This window comes from Dryobates pubescens, chromosome 9, assembly GCF_014839835.1.
Source record: "Dryobates pubescens isolate bDryPub1 chromosome 9, bDryPub1.pri, whole genome shotgun sequence".
Classification (NCBI taxonomy): Eukaryota; Metazoa; Chordata; class Aves; order Piciformes; family Picidae; genus Dryobates; species Dryobates pubescens.
In genome coordinates, this window is record NC_071620.1 from 31,661,968 (window position 1) to 31,684,440 (window position 22,473).

At 39.5% G+C, this 22,473-nt stretch overlaps 1 protein-coding gene across 1 annotated transcript in view; it reads right to left on the reverse strand.

The window, feature by feature from the left end:
• The window catches only part of CDKAL1 (CDK5 regulatory subunit associated protein 1 like 1), a 439,319-nt gene that overhangs the window by 19,978 nt on the left and 396,868 nt on the right, over window positions 1–22,473 (reverse strand). Inside the window, exons 13-14 of the mRNA XM_054164266.1 lie at window positions 12,504–12,587; window positions 9,071–9,235 (exon numbers count right to left, since the gene is read on the reverse strand). Coding sequence (XP_054020241.1) covers window positions 9,071–9,235; window positions 12,504–12,587 — 249 coding nt within the window. The remainder of the gene's footprint in view (window positions 1–9,070; window positions 9,236–12,503; window positions 12,588–22,473) is intronic.

The following is a 22,473-nucleotide window of genomic DNA, read 5'->3' on the forward strand; positions in this document are numbered from 1 at the left end:
ACATGCTTTGCTAATTCCTTTGAAATGAGTTATACTTTTAAAACAGTTGCAAATTAAAAATGGCCCTAATCTCATGACTGTAATTTAAATTTGCCTTCAAAACAATCGCAAAGCTAATGAACTCCAAACAATCTCAAAACTAACGAGGGAGACCCGGCTCCCTCAGCCTTTCCTCATAACATTTAAAATACATCGGTTTAGAACAGGGACAAATATATTTGTGGTTGCCTTGTGAAAAGTTAGCCTTTTCTGTCTGCGCGTGGACTGTTTGATACGTACAAAGCAAAAGGATAAATACAGAGAGACAGTGGTAGTTACCCACTCTCCTAGTATGTATTCAAGGCCTTGTACAAAGTTTTGGCAGAAGCAGAAAGCTAGGGTAGATTTCTGAAGAGGAAAATTAACTCTTTTAATCACCTTGTCTAGAAGAAGAAAGGAGATAGTACAGAAGTACAGAAGGGCCATGAGGATGATCAGAGGGCTGGAGCACCTCTCCTATGAGGACAGACTGAAAGAGTTGGGGCTGTTCAGTCTGGAGAAGAGAAGGCTCCCAGGTGACCTAATTGTGGCCTTCCAGTATCTGAAGGGAGCCTACAAGAAGGCTGGGGAGGGACTTCTCAGGATATCAGGTAGTGATAGGACTAGGGGGAATGGAATGAAGCTGGAGGTGGGGAGATTCAGGCTGGACGTGAGGAGGAAGTTCTTCACCATGAGAGTGGTGAAGCCCTGGAATGGGTTGTCCAGGGAGGTGGTTGAGGCCCTGTCCCTGGAGGTGTTTGAGACCAGGCTGGATGAGGCTCTGGCCAGCCTGATCTAGTGTGGGGTGTCCCTGCCATGTCAAGGGGGTTGGAACTAGATGATCCTTGTGGTCCCTTCCAACCCTGACTGATACTATGATACTATAAATTTAAGAAAGCCTAGTAAACAACCAGAAACAACCCATCATTACAACAATATGCCTTCTAAATATCTAAATATGCAAGTCATATCTACAAATACAAGAGTACATCAGTATCATAGGCAGTAATGGCTCACAGGTATACTCAAGCCAGTTTTTACTGGACTTCTTGGTGTGAAAAATTAGGTTGTTTAGGACTCTGTTGTACCGTAGATCTAGTGCTTACAGTCCCAGTTGACTTGTAGCAACTGTATTTCTAAGAGTTCAACATTTCAATACTTTGTATGTCTAAAATAATCTCCTACAGACCTTCCATTTGGTGATGGGGAAATTTCTCTTGCCCTTCTAAATGTCTACTTCCTCCTATGAACGTCAAGTGCCTTTTTCATGCTGTCCCATTTAAGTATTTATGTAGAAGGACTACTACGATTAGATCTCTGATAGAGGAGGAACAGGTAGAAAAATCACCCATCCAAGACATAAATCTCTCAGGTCTATGACTGTGTAGTTGCTTGCAGAGAAAGGAGAGAAAGGGAAGCAATGAAGAGAGCAGTACCATCTGTGTGAGTTTTTTGGTGATCTGAAGGGTAGTAATAAAAAGAAGAGGGCTGACTAAATACCACAGGAAAAGCTACAACACATACATCTGCTGAATATCCTTCACCTGCATTAAACTCTACTGGAGGGGTACAAAATTCAAACCTTTAATGACTTTTATTGGCATAGTGAGGTAAAAATAAATGACCTCCAAAACAACAGAAACCTACAAAACTCATGGCTGCTGCCTTCATGAAATAATAAAGCATTAATAAAACCAAACACCTTTTAATTCTTTCCAAAAAGTCTGTCTGTTACAGCTTTGATTGAAATGAAAAAAAAATATTTTAAAGGGAACTCCTAAATATTACAGGGAGTGGCAAACAGTTAAAATTACCATGGCTACACATTTCCTGAACGTGTCCAGAGAAGGGCAACGAAGCTGGTGAGAGGCCTTGAGCAGAAGCCCTATGAGGAGAGGCTGAGGGAGCTGGGATTGTTTAGCCTGGAGAAGAGGAGGCTGAGGGGAGACCTTATTGCTCTCTACAACTACCTGAAGGGGAATTGTAGCCAGGAGGGAGTTGATTTCTTCTCTCAGGCAACCAGCACCAGCACAAGAGGACACAGTCTCAAGCTGCACTAGGGGAAGTTTAGGCTCGAGGTGAGGAGAAAGTTCTTCACTGAGAGAGTTGTTTGCCATTGGAACGGGCTGCTCAGGGAGGTGGTGAAATCACTGTCCCTGGAGGGGTTCAAGAGGGGATTGGACATGGCACTTGGTGCCATGGTTTAGTCATGAGGTCTGTGGTGACAGGTTGGACTTGATGATCTTTGAGGTCTCTTCCAACCTTGGTGATACTGTGATACTGTGAAAATGGCAGCACCATTTTAGCACTTGGGAATTTTACTACTGGAGGCAGGAGGGGTAGAACATTTATGTTTAATCTGCTCTCATTCTCCAGAAAATGAGTTAAGAGTTGAACCATCCCAGTCATTACTATTTCCTTTTATGCATGTATTGCACATGATTAACATAATTATGTAATTTAAAGTGATTAGACAGGGACATTCAGCCAAATAACACTGACTGTTGAGGGAAGGAAAAGTAAGTAAAGTTTGTATCTTTTCCCCTGAAACAGACTTAAGAGAGTATTTGTTTGAAAAGTAGCTGTGTAATATGTGTTGTTTCATCCTAGCTTTCATCACTGTAGTTAAAATTCAGTCCTGCCAGAGGGAGAGGGTGAAAGAGAACATCCCCATTAAATTAAAAACTTCAGGATAAAACTACTGGGTGAAGGTTTTATGCTGGCTCTTGGGTTTGCTGCCTTAAATCATGTCAATGTATTTTATCTCTCTAAGTGGGTCCTCTAAGTAAGAGAAATGTTTTGGATCAATGAAATACCTTCTATTCCAGTTTGCTACTCATGAAATGACTTCTGGCTAAATTAAAATGTTCACAAAATTACAGAAGATAAGGCTGGAAACAAACTTAAGAGGTCACCCAGCCCATACCCATGACCCAAGGTGGCGGACCTACATCAAGTGTTTATCACAGATATTTGCTAAGTATGTTGCTAAAGATCAGCACTGATTAAAATTCCCCAACCACTATAGGCAATCCAATCCACTGCTTATCTAAACCCAGAAAGAAAAATCCATTCTGCCCATAGGAAAGAATCCATCCTTAATTTCAGATTCTAAGATGAGAAATGTTGAGCTTTCAAGCAGAAGAAAAACTCAAATCAACACAAACCCCCAAATAAACAAAGCCAGCATGGTGTGCAGATAATGTGTAGATCATGAACATCAGCACCTTAGGAACATTACATGGTAATTTTTTGTTGGTTTTCAAGTAAAAATGGGACTTTTGAAGGTCCTTTTTAAAAACATCCCCGACTGGCATTGAACTCCACTCTTGGAAAGGAAATTTGTCTTTTCTTTTGTTAACTTTACAGTGACCTTACTTAAACAACTGAACAAAATGCAAGAAAAACAGATTAATTAGGAAAAAAATTAACATCTTTTATGACCTCTATTTACAACCAGCAGGGAACATGAGAAAGACATTAAATAAAACAGATTAATACATGCAAAAGCAGTAATTGTTTATATGCCTTGCTCTATAATCAGTTGGTTCAGAGAAAGAGGGAGAGCAACTGAGCCACTGAAAGGTATGTTCCTACATATGCTAGAGCATACAACTCAAGAGCAATGAATAGCACACCTTATTTTCATGAAGGTGTATTTTATTTTACTTTATCTTCATTCTTTGGAAATTCCACCTTTCATTAGCATTTCTCATACTTTCCATGGTTTCTGTAATTTTATTAAAGATTCCTCTCTTTACATCCATATGCCATGTTTTGATCCAAAATTTGCTTCCTCATTCTCTTTTTCCCCCTACATCTCTAATCTCTAGTTCCTGCTCAGGAATCAAGTTTCCACCACTTTGAAACTCCAGCATATGTAAAAACTGTGCTTAATAATTACTTCAGTTTATACACACCGTCTGCATTTCCTTCCAAGTCCTTGAAGTTTCTAACACAGAGATCTCAGTTCTGCCATGATTTCTTTCATTTCTGTTCCAGCAGAAGAAACTTCCCCCCCACTTCTCCATTTTATTTTGCCTGCAAGTGAAGCATCCTTTCTACCTGAGATCAGAGAGCTCCCTTTAAGCTATGCTTTGTTGATTCTTCTCACTAACAGGCTATAGGGAAGTACTTGATATATGCATTTTCCCATTTCCTAAAATCAGGGGGAAAAAAGGCTAATGTAACTAAAAAATACTTCGTGGCTAACTGGGAGCCAGCAACACACATCTTCTTCAGTAGCATCCAGAAGTACAATAAGCTACTGCAAAAGATGAAGGAAAGATGGAGAAACAAAGGAACAAGGAGAGTGACCATGCAACTGCTTGCTAACTGAAAAACAGTGGCTGACTCCTCATTGAATAGTTATCAGCTTAACAGGCTGACTGTGGATATTGCTGTGGTCTGGGAGAGACACAGAGTTGAGCACCAAGATCCCAGACTCACAAAAGGAGATAGAGCAAAATGGAGGCTCCCAGGAGGAGGCATTTGCAGTAAAAATGTTAGACATGGTGAATGTTATCATCAGCACCAATGGAAAGCAGGTAACTGAAAGATGTGCCCGCATTTGCTTGAAAAGAGTCAGTCATAGATGCATTATGGAAGCAGGAATTATGAACATAAAACAATAATGACTAGATAATTAAATAGCCTGTTAAAATTAATTTTTTTCCCTTGCCTTAATTTTCTCTCTGATTAAAATTTCCTATCAAAGGCCCTCAGACTGATAGGCTTTGACTTTGGCAATGCATTACAATTCTGGCAGGTAGCCAGCCTTTTATTTTTATCCATCATCAGTCCTTTGGTCTGTTCTTCATGTTATTTCTCATCTTGCAATATTTTGGGGTTTTTTTTTGCTCTAGTCACAGAATGTATGTAAACAAGCAGGATTATTTTTGGAGTACAGAAGACAGAACATACTCCATTTCCAGTTCTAACAAGGGAATCTTGCAGATTTTGTTTGTTTGTTTGTTTGCTTTCAGTGATAAGTTTCAGACAAATATTTGACTGTAAACAGGATATATTTACTAGGTATTTTACTTTATGCCGCTGAGAAACTGTCAAGATTCTTAAACATGGCCACATATAATAAAAACAAACCCACTAAAATGTTATCTTGAAGTTAAATTACATTCAGACTACTGACACACACTGCTGACTTATTAAAAATATCTATTATACAGTGACAATGTAATCAGTACTGTGCTCATTGAGAACCCATCTCCAAATCTGAGAGACTAGTTCACCACAGCACTTAAGAACATAGGAGAAATGCTAAATCGCTTTCCTGAACCTCAAAATGTTGAAGTACATTCTTAATGCTTTGTCAGCCACAAGCCTGCCTCGATGAGAGGATATCACACCTGCAGTACTTGTATCTTGGGTTTATTTCCTGTGAAACTTAGTAGAACTAATTCTTGGTCAAGGATCTGAAATATTTATTTGCTGGTGTTTGTAACTGAAGTCAGTAACACATGATATGCTTGTTTTGTCTGAATGATCATTATTATGTTACTGCAAACACTTTTTAATTACCAGTCCACATATATCCTATGTTAAGTTCACTAGAACCACATCCAAATGAAGTCTTTACACCTGTGCTTATGCTTTATTGATTTCAGCTTTCACCTATATAACCTCTAAACATTATTCTATTACTGAATAAACAGCTTTAAAGTTTAAACCCAAATAAATCTACAGTAGAGGTAAATTTCTGAGTGAATTGATAATTCCAAATGTGCTTGCCCCCCATAACAGCCCTTTTGTAAAACTCTGCAGCTTGGAGACATCATTCCCTTTCAAAAGGCTGTTATGACAAATTCATGCTAAAGGAAATACAAAAAAAGAGTCCTGGCAAACACCTGTTCATTTTAATACTTACTATGTCCTCCCTAATCAGTAAGTCTGATTGCTTGGACAGCTTTTTAACCTGAGCCACTGACTCCAGCACTCCTCTGTCCTTCCTGCTCCAACTTCTGCCACAGAGCCTAACGTTATTGAATGCCAAGGCCTTACTCTAAATCCATCTACTGGCCTGTAACTGATTCTTCAGACTTACCACGTTGCTTGTGGTGCTCCCTCTGAACTCATCAGTAAAACATTATTGAGGGGTACGTAGCAGATGAGAAAGGTATTGCAGATATTCCTTATCACAGCATTTACAGAAATACCTTATTTCTTAGGATGAGTGTGTGGCTTGCTCTGATATGTTCAAGTTAAGATGCATATTACAATGCCCTCTGTTTCTCTAACTTTATTTTTTAGCTTAATTAATTTTTTTAAACCTGGTACAGTTCTAAAAGCTTTCACACTTTCAGTGAACATTCCTCATTAAGGTACAGCTATGATGCGTTTTGAAACATCTTTTTCTTTGTCCTATGCAAGCTAATGAAAATATTGTTAATGATAGCAAGTGATGCCTGGGATATACTACAAGAATAGCAGCTTTTTAACTGCTGCAGACTGTCTACAGCCACATTACAGCTCTGACTGAGCAATCTGTCCCTCTCCAGCATAGTACTTGTGCAACACACTTAACTATAAGGAGTGCACTGCAACCCCAGTGCTTTGTTGAATGGGAATGGACTGAAGCATCTGAGTGTTTTACTGCAGTACGGCCCATCATCAAATTCTTTCGACCTAGATTACCCCAATCTACATTTAAATTCGTGTACTTCTCTGAACTAGCTCTCATCATGGACCAGTAAAGAGTAAAGGAGTTGAGAGGAAGTCATACCACTGAGAGGGTGAGATCAGAGTCTACAAGAACTTCCTGGGCACTTCAGACAACACACAAGATACAGGATGTCAGCTGCTGCCTAAAATCACTTCTGCCCAGAGGACAGCCATGCTGAGCAACAGAAACATGACTGGTTTTAAAAGCACCAGCTGGCTACCCATTCTTTCAGACCTGGGAATGTAAAGCAAGCTCTAATTCCTGCTCATCTGTATGCACAGTGGGAAGAAGAAAGTGAAAGGGCCACATGTGTCTTCATTCTTTGCTTTTATAACCTACTTTAGGTAACTCTTCCTTCTCTCCATTATATAGTTTGACAAAAGAAAGTAATCCAAGTTTTTAGTTCTGCATGCTGCCCTTTGGAAAACTTTGTGGAGACACTTGGGATCTTGCTGAAGATTCAAGATCTTTGGTTACTTTTGAGAGTGCATCTGAACACATACAATCTGAGTTGTCTCCTCTTCCCAACTTGCCATCTGTGCACATAACAAGCTATATAAAGGATCATATGACATATGTTCCCCCTTTTATCTTGTTCAAAAGCATCTGAGGTTATAATTCCACGTCTTGAGCACACCTAACAAGCAATGTTTCTCAGCAGTCCAACCACAAAGAACAACATAAAGAACATCTTTGACCCACGGTGACTTTTGTGATAAACTGACTTTTTTTCCTGGGAACCTAAAGAAAGTTTCTGACTTGCTACTTCATAGAATTTGTCAGGAGGAATTTCCCACAGTTTCAGTTTATGTTCTACATATAATATATTAGCAAAACATGATTAAAAGCTTTCAGCTCTAGCTTCCACACACTAAAGATGTCCCATTTACTGAAGTATTGAGATTCTAGTTCTTCAGAAAGCCAAAGTTTCTAACGCATCCAGTGGACCAAACATAAATACTCCTTTGAAGGAGTACTGGCAGCCACAAAAGTATTTGCTTGGTGTAGCCATCTACTTGAGCATTCCAGGTCCTTGTTCATACCTACTCAAAGGGCAGGGGCAGATCTGTACATCTCAATGGGTTCTTATGGAAATGATCAGTACCCTTGATTTTAATAGTTTCATGTCTCATTTGAACGTAGGAAATATAAGTCAACAGTCTGTGTGCTTGTTCCCATGCTACAAGCCTCTGGCAGCGTGTACTCAGCTTAATGACAGGGTTGGTTCTCTTCCAGCAGATTATTTTAAAAAGAGTTCTGATGAAAAAAACAGCTGTTTTTAAATAGTTACATAGTCCAACCAGACAACTGGAGGGTTTTGGCTGGTTTTCTCTCTTACACACCCTTATCAGGCTGATATACACATACTCACAGATAGTACTCAGAGGTTTAGCAATGTGTTTGTGCTGTAAGTTTCACGATCTGCCAAACACGTTACAGTAGGTGCATTATTGTTGCTCTGTGTTTCCATAGCCAGGCTTATTTAAGAGACCAAGAAGCTTAGGTTAACACTAGTCACCTGAGGTATGCATTGATTACTTTAGAGATGACTACTTAGAACTGTAACAAGGATGCAGATATACTTTAATACTTGTCAACAGTTTACTGTAAAAGCAGCTAGGTGGCTGATAAACTGCCAATTATCCTTCTTCCATGTGCTAAACTACTGCTACATATTTTTTGGAGATCCTAACAACAGTGCTGGAGAAAGGACATCAAATGATGCTTAGAAATGTGATACACATTTTCATTTCACACTCCATCAGTTTTTACAGCTAAAGCTCCATGAAATATATGAGAATACTTGGCTAACAGCCATATCTACTGAGGTGTAAAATAAGGATCAGCTCTCTTTTTAAAAGAGTTTCATTTTCTTTACATGACTAAAGCAAGTATCGATCTTTTTCCAAAATATATTTTAAATATTCTGTGCCTCTACCTGTCAATTACTTTTGAGTCTCTGAATCCAATTTTGACCTGTTTTAACAGACACGTAATCAATACACATAGTTTAAAAAGGGCTTTGTAACCCAAAAGAAACCAATTAATCCCTCCGCTAAACTCTCACTGAAGTACATGGAATTGTACAATCACCGATGTTAAATCTTTTCAATTCTAGTAAGTTCTTTCCTCATCTTGCACCTTTGAACGTAACCCAAGTGTATTATTGCCTTTACACTCAGCAAAGTGAAGATATGGGCAGCAGCAAAAACATCTTTCAAAATCAGATCCCCTCTGTCAGGAAAGATTAAAGCTTCATGCATGTATAAATGAGGAACAATAAAATGACAAGAGATACATACCATGGAATCATTACGCTTGAACAGCTGCTGCTTTACCAGTGTAGAAAGGCAGAAAATGTCTCTTACTCACCTCTGTTAAACCAGAAACTTCTCCTTTTGCCAAAGGCTTGGTGATGGATGCAGTGTAAACTCTGGCATCTGACACTAGTTGCCCCTTCATAAAATGTTTCCCAGCTTCATAAATATTCACTTCTACCATCTTACCCATTAGCAGAGGATCCTTTGGCACAAGAACCTTTGAAATAAAATGACATAATTCCTCAATACCACAGAGAATATCAACATCTCCAGCTTCCACTCAGAAAACATATTTTTGAGAAACATCAGAGCAAATCCTAACACTTCAAAATTTTAGTAACTAGCACACATTATAGCCCTGACACACTTGACCAGTAACATCTTCAGCTCACTTTCTACAAGAGCTTTGCAGCGTTAGTTCAGCTCTTTTCAGGTCCAACCCATTCCATGAGTCGTGCTCTTTGATTGATGAGATAGCCAGGCCTGAGTTGCAACATGTGAATCCAGATCCAAACAGTTCCCAAGGGCACCTGCACTACGCAATTCTAATAGACTGCTATACAGCTTCCATTTTTTTGTATCTATGCCACAATACCTTTTTTTTTGGCAATAATAACAAAAATTAGGTGTTTTTCATCTGTAAATTGTATTCTGCCCTTGCTTCTGTTTGCACAAGCTCCTATTTTGATTGCAGCTGAGATGCCTGGTCAGCAAGTGCCTGTAAAAATGGACAAGTGTGCTTCTTTGGTCAGCAACCAATGCCACCCTGCCCTGAATCTGCACAACCATGAGATCAGACAGACCTATAAGGTCTTCACAAAAGAGGCACCACACAACAGATGTTCCTAGGTCATGCATATTAGAATAAGAAAGAGCCCCTTAACATACAGGACTGATAGTTTTTGCTGGAAGGACAAATGGCATGAAAAGGCTCAGAAGCAGTTAAAAAAGAGGAGTAATTTCCTGGTTAAACAATGAAAAACCGAATCACAGGGATTTATTTAATCATATTTGCTTGCTGTTCATCCACATACAAATGTGAGCTTCTCAAAGATGATGAGCACATGCGCATATCCTGATTTCTGGATGCTGAAACTGAAATGTTTCACAATGGGCTGATTTTTAGACTACATGTGCAGAGGATCTTCAGAGGTAAACTCTGTGCCAGCCACATTTGGAGAGTGCTTTGTTGCCAATAGCGCCTCTCCATTTTAATTTATCACAAGCATTGGCTGTCTCACTTGGAGGAAATCATTGCCAGTAGTTTCATTTTTTCCCTGAAGGCTCAAGGTGTTCATTACTGTAGGAGTTTCCAGGTCCTAGGATTCTGCTGAGCTTCCTAAGCATCTTCCAAGAAAAGCAGACATATTTGCCTTTCAGAGATGGACAAGCCGAGGCAAATTCAAACACAAATCCAGGATCCTAATGCTGAGACAGTATTACAATGGGACTAGATCACAGTTCTTCCCACAGAATTCATCTCCATCAAATTAAAATCACAGGAAATGCAGGTAACAAAGCATCACTGGGCCTGTGACCTCTGTAAATCTTGGTATCGCCATATGTGAAACGGCAGTAACTAAATATGAATCCTCAGGGACAGATGGGGTAAGTTACTACTACTTCAGAAAAAGAAAAGAGGTTAAAGGAAGGTTCTGTAAACGGGCAAGCAGCCGGGCTTGGCACGCCTTCATACACTTTTCTCAACACATGTATTTGTTAGGAAAAAAATCTCCAACCAAAGCTCTACCAAAAGAAACTCTCATTTTGACTGCTGTTCTGGCAAAGTACCCTTTGGTCAGTTTAGGTGATTATGCTCAATAAAGTACCTTAAACCACATCACCAAAGCCTCCACAAACATAAGCTGCAGTTCCAGCAGGAAGCCTGTCAGTGTGGCTCCATCAATGTGGCTTTAATAGCAAATTCTTAATATAGACGAGCTTTGTGAAGAAAGAATAGGTTTGAGAACTATTTGAGTTAACAGAACATTACACCAAGACTCTCAGCTTCAGCTTCCAAAGTATAATAAGATATTTAGTGACTCAAAAGTGGTTTTCAATTTACTATGATCAAATTTAATACTACTAGAATCAGTCACTAGCACCAAGTTTCATGCTCACCTGGGCGAACAGATAGGATATTACCCTTGTCAAACACTCCACACATAAGATTTTAGGGAAAAGACATATACTTTAATAAGGGGAAGTATTTCTTCCATAGTAAAATTGGAGATTATTCTCTGTGTCTCTATTTGTATTTTGTGAATTCTTTACCAGTCCCAACCAGGAGCTATATTAGGTGCTGTACAAACACCCCATAAAAAAAATCAACAGCTTTTTGCACATACTGCTTTTCCTTTAATCAATGGCATTTAAATAAAACAAGCATTGAGCACTGAAAAGCCCCAAGCAACTTCTTTTTAATCTCTATAAGGAAAGCCACGTTCCTCCAATTGGACTGGTAAGCTACAAAAGGCAAGGAACAGCTATACAGAAAACTCACAGGGTAGAGATGTAACAAAAAGCAAACAAACAAAAACAACAAACCAAACAACAAAAGATTAAAAAAGAGCCAAGGAAAAAAAACCAAGGAGTGAACCACATATTGCATAGAAACAGATATTTCAAGACCAGTAATGTTACTACCAAGCAAAAATAAATGCATAACTGCTGTAACACAACCCAGAATCAGAAGAAAGCACTATTAGTGACCACATGAGCACAGCCATCATTGATAGCTTCTCCAGGGGGAGACACCTAACTAAAGGTAGCAAACACAAACAGTAGACAGCTCAGTGCATGCAAATGGGTAAAAAGCCAAAGGCAAAAGCAGAATGAAATCATGGTGATTCACAAAAGCCAATTTTATTGGTTTCCAGCAAGTCATCTGCTTTTGAGCCAAAATACCAATTTTGTGAAATAAATGCTGTACTTCCTTCCTAGCTCAAAGAAAATGTTTCTGTATGAAAAGAATTCATTTATAGAACGAACACAGAAGTAAATGCAGGCTGCAGTGTTAATCTAAACAACTTTCTGACCTTTCTTATTGTTTGAAATGATTTTTTTTTTCCTCCAAACTGTGTTGCCTGAAAGGATTTTTTCTGAAAGATGTATGGAAATTATCAAGATTCAGCTATTCAGAAAACAATGGTTTGGAGACACAGAAATTAAAATTACTGCAGTGATTAACAGCTTATTAAACCATTCAAATAATGCTATTTGGGTATTCTCCTCACGCTGTATACTCAAAGAGCCCCTGTGTATTTCTTTACATAATTTCAGGAAAATTGTATTTGCAACACAGAAACAAAATAGCTCATGGAAAAAGTCTTGATGGGCACACTTTCCCCAGAAAAATGTTTCTTATTTCTTTACTTTTTGTTTGTTTGCTTTCAAATTTCTTTTCATGGTGGCTCATTGTCCTGCTGAGATTATCGTAAGGCAAAAATAAACCAAAAAGACATTATTTGCTTATTTAACTGTACCTGCTCATAGAAAGGATTGTGAGCAACATAGTAATTGGAATCGAAGGATTCTTCTGTTACTAGAACTCTCTGCCTCTCACCAACCTGGAAAATAAAAGAAAGATGGCTCAGAAAACAAAACTGATTAATTGCATTCAGTAGAGAGTTGCAAATACAAGCAAATGTTCTCACCAGAAACAGTAAAATTCTCTGAGGAAATTCTGTGTCAGCAAGAAAGCAGGGCAGAGCATGCCTTAGTTCAAACTTTCTGAAACTGACAGGGTTAAAAGTCAGAACTGAGGGCTAGAACTGTGGTACTGTAATGGCTTAACATGAAAATCCAGCTCATAAATATAAGCTGGTTTTTACTTACTAACGCAACAACAAAAAGTGAGATGTGCATAGAGTCCATTACAGCTTTATCCAACTAGTGAAAAAAATGCTTCAGCATGAAATTGCAAGCAATCACAAAAAAGGTAACACCTCAGGCCAATATCCCTATGACTCACAAACCAGCAGCACCTGAGGGAAAAAGGCAACTGCAGAACACTGCACAACTGCTAGATGACATCAAGCTCTCTATTTGCCCTCCTTCATTTAAAAGCCACCTTGTTACTTCATATGATAGGGTACCTCTATCTCTGCTTGGTGATTTCACTAAGCTGTACTCTTGAGATCACACTGTTTCCCATGACAGTGAGGTCAACATTGTATACTACAAAGACTCAATGAAGAAGAGTTTTTGACAACTCACAGATACAGCCATATTAAAGCCTAAATTCTATTCTATTCTAAATAAACACTGTTGCATAATGAACTGTATAGCCTAATTTCTGCAAACCTCAGAAGATGTTCAGCTCACATTTTTAATCTGAGCCTCTCTCTTAGTCTCTCTGCTTTTATTTTTTTTTCCCCATCTAAATGTGCCCTGAATTATTTCTAATCTATTTGACAAATGCATTCTGCAAACCACAACTGTCCAGCAAGTTAAATTTACTCACTGCTTTTATTGCTATTTTGAGAATTGAAAAGGTTTCATTTAACTCCAAACTTTTAATATATGAGAGCAAAGCTGCATCCAGGACTCTTGCCCCTGCCCTGAAAGACTCCCCATATTCTAGTGGCAGCTGTTATGTAGAAGTTTTAAGGCCTTCATCATAAGGGCTATATGAATTAGAAAGATAATGTAGGTCAGATCATAATGTTCTGATTCTTTAAGGTACAAGCAATAAAGATAGAAGAAAAGATTAAGATTTTCTCTAACAGTCAATGGCAGAAAACCCTGAAGAAATAAGAAAAGCAAGGTCACATCTGAATTGCAGCACATATATAATGTATATATGCATATACACACACACATGCAGTAGTGAAGTAACTGTGGCTTTTCCCTTCTCTGTGCACTTACCTGGAGTATTCCCAGAGTATAAACCCTGGAGAGGAAAAGAGATGGCGAGCACCTGGCACATCTTCCCAAAGGCAGTTAGCTATTTCCCCTGCACCACAAGTGTGGGGTACAGAGCAGAAGGGTCACAAGCCCTGAGTTACACACTCATTAACAGAATCCTAACAGTATAAAAGATGGCTATTTTTGCATACTTTTAAGAGGTGTTTAAAGCTTTTTTTTATAGCACATATAAAATGTCTGTCCATGTTTCTCTATGAAGCCCTGTAATAATGTATAACAGGCACAACATACACAAATTTTAGTAACCTAAATCCAGTGTAACCATTTTCTTTCAAGACAACAGTTAATCAATTCAAATCCCTAGAGGAGTTTTGGAAATACATGTCAAGAAGGCACTGGAGATAACTATGCCAGTAACAAGATTACAGGGAACACTCTCCCTGAATGGTGAGTTTTGTTGTTTCTACAATATTCGAGACCTCAGCTTTTAACATCACAACCCGGTATCTCCTGTAGCACTACAGTACCAAGGCCTCTGATGTCATGGACCATTATGAAAAAGAGTAGGATGAAATCTTAGATAAGCAACATTCACCCTTGAGGAGACGTGCTACCACTGAAAAGCACCAAAGCCAATTATTCAGTCATACTGCATTCATTATTTACTGATACTGGAACTTAGCAAAACCAACTTAAAGCAAGACTGGTCTGTCACTCATTTCACAATTGTCTTGTGGCTTCCTGGTTCTCACTGGCCACAGCATTCTGCTTTCATCATCTCTATCAGTTCTACTTATGAGGTAGTCTAAGCTACATGTGTCACCTTCATACACTCAGAAGACAGAACAACAAATAAGATGTGCAAAAAGTAATACTACTAATAAAATAATTTAAAAAAAACCCAAAAAACATCAGAGGGAAGATGTCTTAGTTTTTAGCCACAAGCTACCCCAGACAAAAGGACAGAAAAGATTAAGATTTTTACCCCTTCCCAAGGAGTAAGATAAAAATGCTCCACACTGATTGGATGTTTAAATGGAAATTCTGTTTACAAATATATACAAATGGTATTTAGGTAGAAGGAATACATTCACAAACTAGGCTCAGTCCTTCACCTTCCAGAGCCTTCCAGAAACCTCCCCCTGCTCAGAGCCGGCCCAAGCGCAGGATAAACTGCCACCCCACTACACTCAGGCCTACTGCAGGCTTCACCAGACCTGTGGTGTAGCTTGAGACTCCCTGCCAGCCAAGGCCAACAGAAAACCATCTCCCCCACAAACCATAGGACAAGATCTGCGCTCTTCCTGAGATGGAGAGGGAAGGGAGAGATTTGTCTATGTGCTCCCTTAAATAGATAAATACAGTAAAATGGAATAGAATAACAGATTACAGTATCCTGGGACAAACTCTTTATCCCCCTATCTCTATGCTTTGCAGGACTTTTCTTTATGGTTATAACAATAAACTCTTAATTTTCCTTAACCTACAACAGAAGAATAACACTTGGGGTTGACTATTTGATGTAAGCAGTGGTTTCTTCAGAGACACATAGACAGTTTCTCTTATCTTTGTTTCCACGTGCTCAGGTTTCTATGTCTTGATGGGCCAGACAGAGCTTATGGGCTTCTCAGGAATGGAAGGTAATCAGGAAGACTAAATTCATCACACAGCACCAAAACTGTGGCAGTAGAATTAAGCATCAGAAGTGCAGAGAAGCCAAACAGCCTATACTAATTTATAACACAAACACACACACAAGACTATCACAGAAACATTCAGGTTGGAAAAGACCCTCAGGATCACCAAGTCCAACTGATAACGCTACCCTACACAGTTCACCCCTAAACCATATCCCCAAGCACCACATCCAAACGACCCTTAAACACATCCAAGGTTGGAGACTCAACCACCTCCCTGGGCAGTCCATTCCAATGCCTGATCACTCTTTCCATGAAAATTTTTTTTCCTAATGTCCAGTCTAAATCTACTCAGTCACAACTTGAGGCCATTCCCTCTTGCTCTGTCACTAATTACCTGTGAGAAGAGACCAGCACCAGCCTCTCTACAAAGTCCTTTCAGGTAGTTGTAGAGAGCAATGAGGTCTGCCTTCAGCCTTCTCTTTTTCAAGCTAACCAGCCCCAGCTCTTTTAGTTGCTCTTCATAAGATTTATTCTCCAGGCCCTTCACCAGCTATGTTGCCCTCTGCACTTGCTCCAGCACCTCCACATCTCTCGTGTATTGAAGTGCCCAAAACTGGACACAATACTCAAGGTGTGGCCCCACCAGAGCTGAGTACAAGGGGACAATCACCTCCCTATTCCCGCTGGACACAGTATTTCTAATCCAAGCCAGGATTCCATTGGCTTTCTTGGCCACCTGGGCACACTGCTTGCTCATATTCAGTTGTTTCTCAATTAGAACACCCAGGTCCCTTTCTGCCAGACAACTTCCCAGCCACACTGCCCCAAGCCTGTAGCATTGCTTGACCCAAGCATTTGGCCTTGGTGACCCATTGATCCAATCTATCCAAGTCCCTCTCTAGAGCCTCCCTACTCTCATGCAGATCAACACTCCCACCTAACTTGGCATACGGTAAGGAGTACAGGTAACCCCAGCAATTGTTTGCTTGCTCAAGTTACGGGATCTGTAGCCTTGGCCAAGGCTGAGCTCACACAGAAAGAGGATATTCAGTTATTTGCAGACTCTTTTACCATAACAACAGAAAAGGAAAATTCCATTTAATGAGTTAGGCCACTGGGTATTCATGATCTACAGGACTAATTGGCTACACACATTTGTAAGACAGAAAATAACTATCTATCCTGCATCCAAGTATAATTAAGAAGAAATTTAAGTATGCAGAATGCAGCTTTGGTATTGAAATTTGTTCAAGAAGAGGAATATGTCATCATTTCTGCAATTATTCCCCTGGGATCTCTAAGTGCCTAAGTTTCACCTCTTTCAGAAAGAATTAAAATATGCAGAAACCAGACATGATATCTAATAACAGTCATAATTATAAAAACCTTTGATGATTTTTTTCCAGGCATGTACCAGCAGAAGTAATTCTCTGTCTTATTTTTATTCCTATTCTTTCATCTGCTTCCGCAGGTATGCACGAGTTCCAGCTCTCAGGGAGCTGCACTTCTGACAAAGCATCTGGATCCGGGGAAACTCAGCTCTGGCATCTCAGTTTGGAAAGATTCCTATAGCAATAGGATTTGTTTTTTCTTCAGAGAGGAGAGCATGAAAATAATAAGAATAATGCACCAGAGCAAAAAATCTGCCTGACAACCTCCCCCATCCCAAGATGGATTGGTCACATAATTTACTCCAGGAGAATTTTTTTTCCCCCCAAAATAATGCAGCAAGTGCTGCCTGTCCGATCACCTCCTAGACCGCAACAGTTGCTGTGCAGCTTGTAAATCTCCGAATTAGTAACCAAATCACTTACGAACTTTTATTTCATTTTCATGTATCCCACCGGAAATTCTGCCATGATAATTCTATAACACAGTTTTTCCTTTACCAAATACCATAAGCAGCAGTTTTTCCAGCTGGCTGCTTTTCTAGAATGAATGAACAGTAAGAAAAGTCAAACATCCCTCTTGGCTGCAGTCAGCTTAGGTTTGCTCCTTAAAACAAAACTGACTGAATCACATAAACCACAAGATTGATTTTTAAATTCCACAACAGCATGGGTGCAAAAGACAGCCCCTTTTTACATGCTCTGATGGAATATTTCTATGTAACTTCAACAATGGCCTGCTGTAATTATACTCAGATAATGTTTGGTCCTCATCTTTTTTTGAGTTAATGAAAACTGTAGCCGTTCCAGTTGATTAATGACTTGTTACACTCAGGGCATGTGGTACATGATATTTGTCACAGCTTCTTTATTGTTCTTTTATCTGAATTTTGCTAGTTTTGTTTTTAAGAGGCTATTTTTGGCTGGAAAAAAATATATATTAATAACCACTGGTTTTCTATACTCCTGTCACAGAAGGCACTAATTTACAGATAGCTGCCAAAGAGTCCTTTCGGGTTGAGTTCATTGGGATCAATGAGCACCTCCATTCATGTTGAAGAAGAATGGCTTGGACTCTGATCCCAAAGGTTGTGGAGCCTAGTATAGGGCTTTGCAGACACACAAAAAGCTACTTTCCTTTCTTTGTCATATAAATACATCATAAAGCAGGCAATAAAAACATCTACATAGTCACAATTGATGTGTGCTGATGCACAGAGCATTTCTGGTAAACATGCGTATTTTGACCTTTAGTAAGTGCAGCAAAGTTTGAGCAAAAGTAATTTAGAAAGTGTTCATTCTACAGGAATTTTTGTATACTTCTCTCCTAATTTTTCAGTTATGGTCCAAGGCTTTAAGATAAACTTTAATAATTATGCATATAATGTGTCCTTCCCTATCAAGCAGAGAACTGCTGGACCTACTTTTTAATGAATCACAATAATAGGTCTGTAATTAGAATGGTAGTTAAACATTCTCTAAGACTTCTATTGTAGGTGTTTTCTCCTCCTGACAGATGAGTCTAGGTGTGCCACAAAGTCCCTGTAAAACAGACAACGTTTGTAGAAACTTACGACATGGTCCCGTTTTGATGATACCAGAACACACCTCAAAACTTCCTTTGTACTGCTTTTTTTTGCTGTTCAGCACTGCTCCTCCAACATTTCAGATGTATACATATCTCCCTTTCTGAAGGTAGTACTGGAGACTGTGAACTTGTCTCAAAGATCTCCTACAGAGCTGTTTTAAATGTGGATATTGTAAAGTAGTAGCATTAAAACCGTTCAGCTCCTGAGCACGTCAGATTTTATGCCAGGATGAAAATACTTCTCTAGAACACAGCACAGACAGCTGACACTTTACCGGAGCTTATGCTGCCCTTGTTGCCCAATTCCAGGTGGGTAGGGGCTTCCTTTTTATTATGTAATGTTTTGTGTATAACACTGTATAATGGCTGAGGGAACTGGGATTGTTTAGTCTGGAGAAGAGGAGGCTGAAGGGAGACATCATTGGTCTCTCCAACTATCTAAAAGAGGTTGTAGGAAGGTGGAGGTCAGTCTATTCTCGCTAGCATCAAGTGATAGAATGCAGGAAAAGGCCTCAAATAGTGCTGGTGGAGTTTAGATTGGATATTAGGAAAACATTCTTCACTGAAAGGGTGGTCAGATGCTGGAACAGGATGCTCAGGGAGGTGGTGGAGTCACTGTCTCTGAAGGTGTTCCGGAAATGTGTAGACATGGCACTTTGGGACACGGTTTAATGGCCATGCTAGCGTTAGCACAACACTTGGACTCAGTGACCATAGAGGTATTTTCCAACCAAAACAATTCCACAGTTTCATGAAATTTAGCAACAGAATGACATTATTATTAGGAGTCCTCTATCTTTTACATCATACAAGCATCAACTAGATTAATCTTTGCAATATGTTTCTGGCCCATATTACACCTCAGGATAAAAACAGAGAACCTGACCACTCCAGTGGCACCCAGTAACCTGCAGAATTCACCACACAGATCTCATGCATTCCTAGTTGCTCCTTCCAGATGTAGATACTAATGTCTCAGTACTAATTAATTAATCACAGAATCAAGGAAAACAAAATTCTCAATCTTCTTCATAGATCACAGAGCTATGTATGAAACACAAATAACTCTGGTAAAAGATAGTGGGTATTACGGGTTCCACAATCTGTATCAGACTGCTTTGTACTTATGTCTAGTGTGGTTAAATCTTTACCATTTCATACTCACTATGAGTCAGTGTTTCTCCTTTAATTACACTGCTCAGGGTTTTTTTGCAGTCTTGGAAACAGCAATGGGTGGTCATCTTTGAATGCAAGAAAATACTTAGTTCCTGACCATTGAACTCTAGAATCTCAAGTGAAAAGTAGTAAACATTAACCAAGGTTTCTCATCTCTCAACCAACCAAAACCTGACATATCAAGCCATCATTATCACAGAATCACAGTATTAACAAGGTTGGAAAAGTCCTTCAAGATCATCAAGTCCAACCCATCACCCAACACTATCTAACCAACTAAGCCATGGCACTACGTGCCACATCCAGTCTTTCAAAAAACATTTTCAGGGACGGTGGCTCCACCACCTCTCTGGGGAGCCCATTCCAATGGAAAATCACTCTTTCTGTGAAGAATTTTTTTCTTAACATCCAGCCTAAACCTCCCCTGGCACAGCTTGAGACTGTGTCCTCTCATTCTGCCGCTGGTTGCCTGGGAGAAGAGACTGCCCCCCACCTGGCTACAACCTCCTTTCAGGTTACTAAACAGCCTGTCTTTAAATGAAGCTCAGGAAAATGATTTCAAAAGGATTACATAAAATGTATGATTGATGAAATATCTAATCACACTGCCTTCTCCCTGCTCCCCCCCCCCCGCCCATTTTCAGTACACATGCTTCACACATACTGCTCTTTCCATAGCTTTATTCAAGAATTCAGAATGGACACAAACAACAGATGCCCACAGGAGAGTCTCCTTCAACCATTTTCCAGGCTGTGTTGAGGCTGTGCAAGCAGGAAGGAAGGATTAGGTATAAATTAAAGACAGACAGCTCTAATAGTACACAATCAGCAGTGCCTCAGACCTTCAGCAGCAGGCAATGCAGCTCATTAAAAGCAAGTGAACATCTTCTCTTTGAATTTGTTGGCACAGCTAGGGGGGAAGGAAAAGGTAAGGAGAGAAGGAGACGAGCAATGGAAGTAGACTGCTTCTGCTTTCTTGGCCCATTGCTCACGCTTCAGGGTAAATAGATCCTTTCTATTACTGTGCACCTGCATCTGACTGCTTCATTTTGATTTGGTCTCCTGCTGTGAAAATGTAGCTTCTTCCAGCACATACAAACCCTGCCATGCAGCTCAGATGAAAATTATATTCAGAGATGTGAGCGGTGACCTAAAAATGACAACTGGCCCTCAAAGTATCGGAGTCCTTTTAAAATCTGTAAGTTAGCATTTTCCTTGTCTCTCCTTTTCATTGCCTAGAAAAGGGGCAATAAAAGCAGCATGTTGACAACTCCATCACACTCCTTCTAAATTTTATTTACCGTGTACTACATTATAAAAGGAAAATGAGTTTTGTGAAATGGGAGATATATATTGCCCCATTTCTCGTTTGGTTCATTGTAAACCTGGGCTGAAGCAGTAAGAGGATGAGGTGGCAGAATCAGGTTTTATTCTGGATCCAGCACAAGGTTGCTAAGGGACTCTGGATGTTTCCTTGTGCTCTTTGAGACTCTGTTTCCACATGTGCAAAATCCAATTCTGACTGTTACACAGCTCACACAGTATTGTCCACAAAGCTGGGGAAGTTGCTATAGCAATATAAAATACCATGTGCAGAACTGGTATTTGAGGCTATCATGTAATGTAGTATGAGTAACTGCCTTCACATAATACTGGCAAAAGTCTCTTCCCTCTTTTTAAGATGATCTAACAAACTCTGTGAAGCTGCTAAGTATCTACAGAAAAAGTCGAAATGTAAAGATCAGTTCAAAATAAGAACAAGAAACATCTGGGTATGTAAACTATGTTTAAGGTCTTCCTTTCACATCCATAACAGTTTGCAAACAAAACAAAAACCAAGGCAAACAGTCTAGCCTTGGGGAAATTTGACATTTAAAACGCAAGTATAGGAAACAACAGTATTAATGTTGATCTTCTAGACTGGAACATGGGGTTGAGAGGAATATTTAAGAAACGTTTGCAACTTCCATGCAATTTGTCACTTGTGTGAATTCTGGTGCCATGAGTAAAGAAATACTTGGGTTATTTACACTTTATTTTGCCCTCCCCCCACCCCTTTTTTTTAAACAAGTTCAGCTCTCAAGCTTAAAAATGTGATGGCTATTGTTAGGATGGCCTTCCTTTTCAGCTTCTTCAGTGGAATTATTTAAAACAATTTAAGACTGGCTGTTTTCGTTGGCAGCAATTCCTTAAGATACACTGCACATTTCCAAGTGATTTATGCACAATATGAAGTGGCAGTTGCTAAGGCAACAATATGCAATTCCGGTTTCAGTGATCTCTTTTAACAGCTGCATAAGCCCAGACATGTATCCGTTATAGGAGGGTTTATAAATCATCTTGGTAAATACCCTATGAAATAACTTCTCCAGAAATTACTTTAGGAACTTGCCATACCGATCTGTTTTCTCAGACTAAAGTCTTGTCTACACTGTGGAAAGAAAACTGCTCGCCAGTGGCTCTGCCAGAAGGGTGCTGATGTAGCACAGACTGATGAAATGCCGTGTTCACCACAGCTGCAGCATTATCAGCTGGTGGAGAGAATTGCCAGCAATAATAAAAGGCCCTACCATAAGCTAACTTAAGTGTATCACAGGCAGAACTGCACATTGCTTTCTCATATACAGGATAAAGCATTAAAAAGTTGGGAATAAGTGAAAAACACTGGCTGCAAGAACGCGTGACAAAGCGAAGCTAGTAGTGATACAAATCAACAGTCAACGCCATCTTCCCTGACATGACACTGGAATCCCCACTGGAAGACTGGGTGTTTTTACAGTACCTCATATAGTCT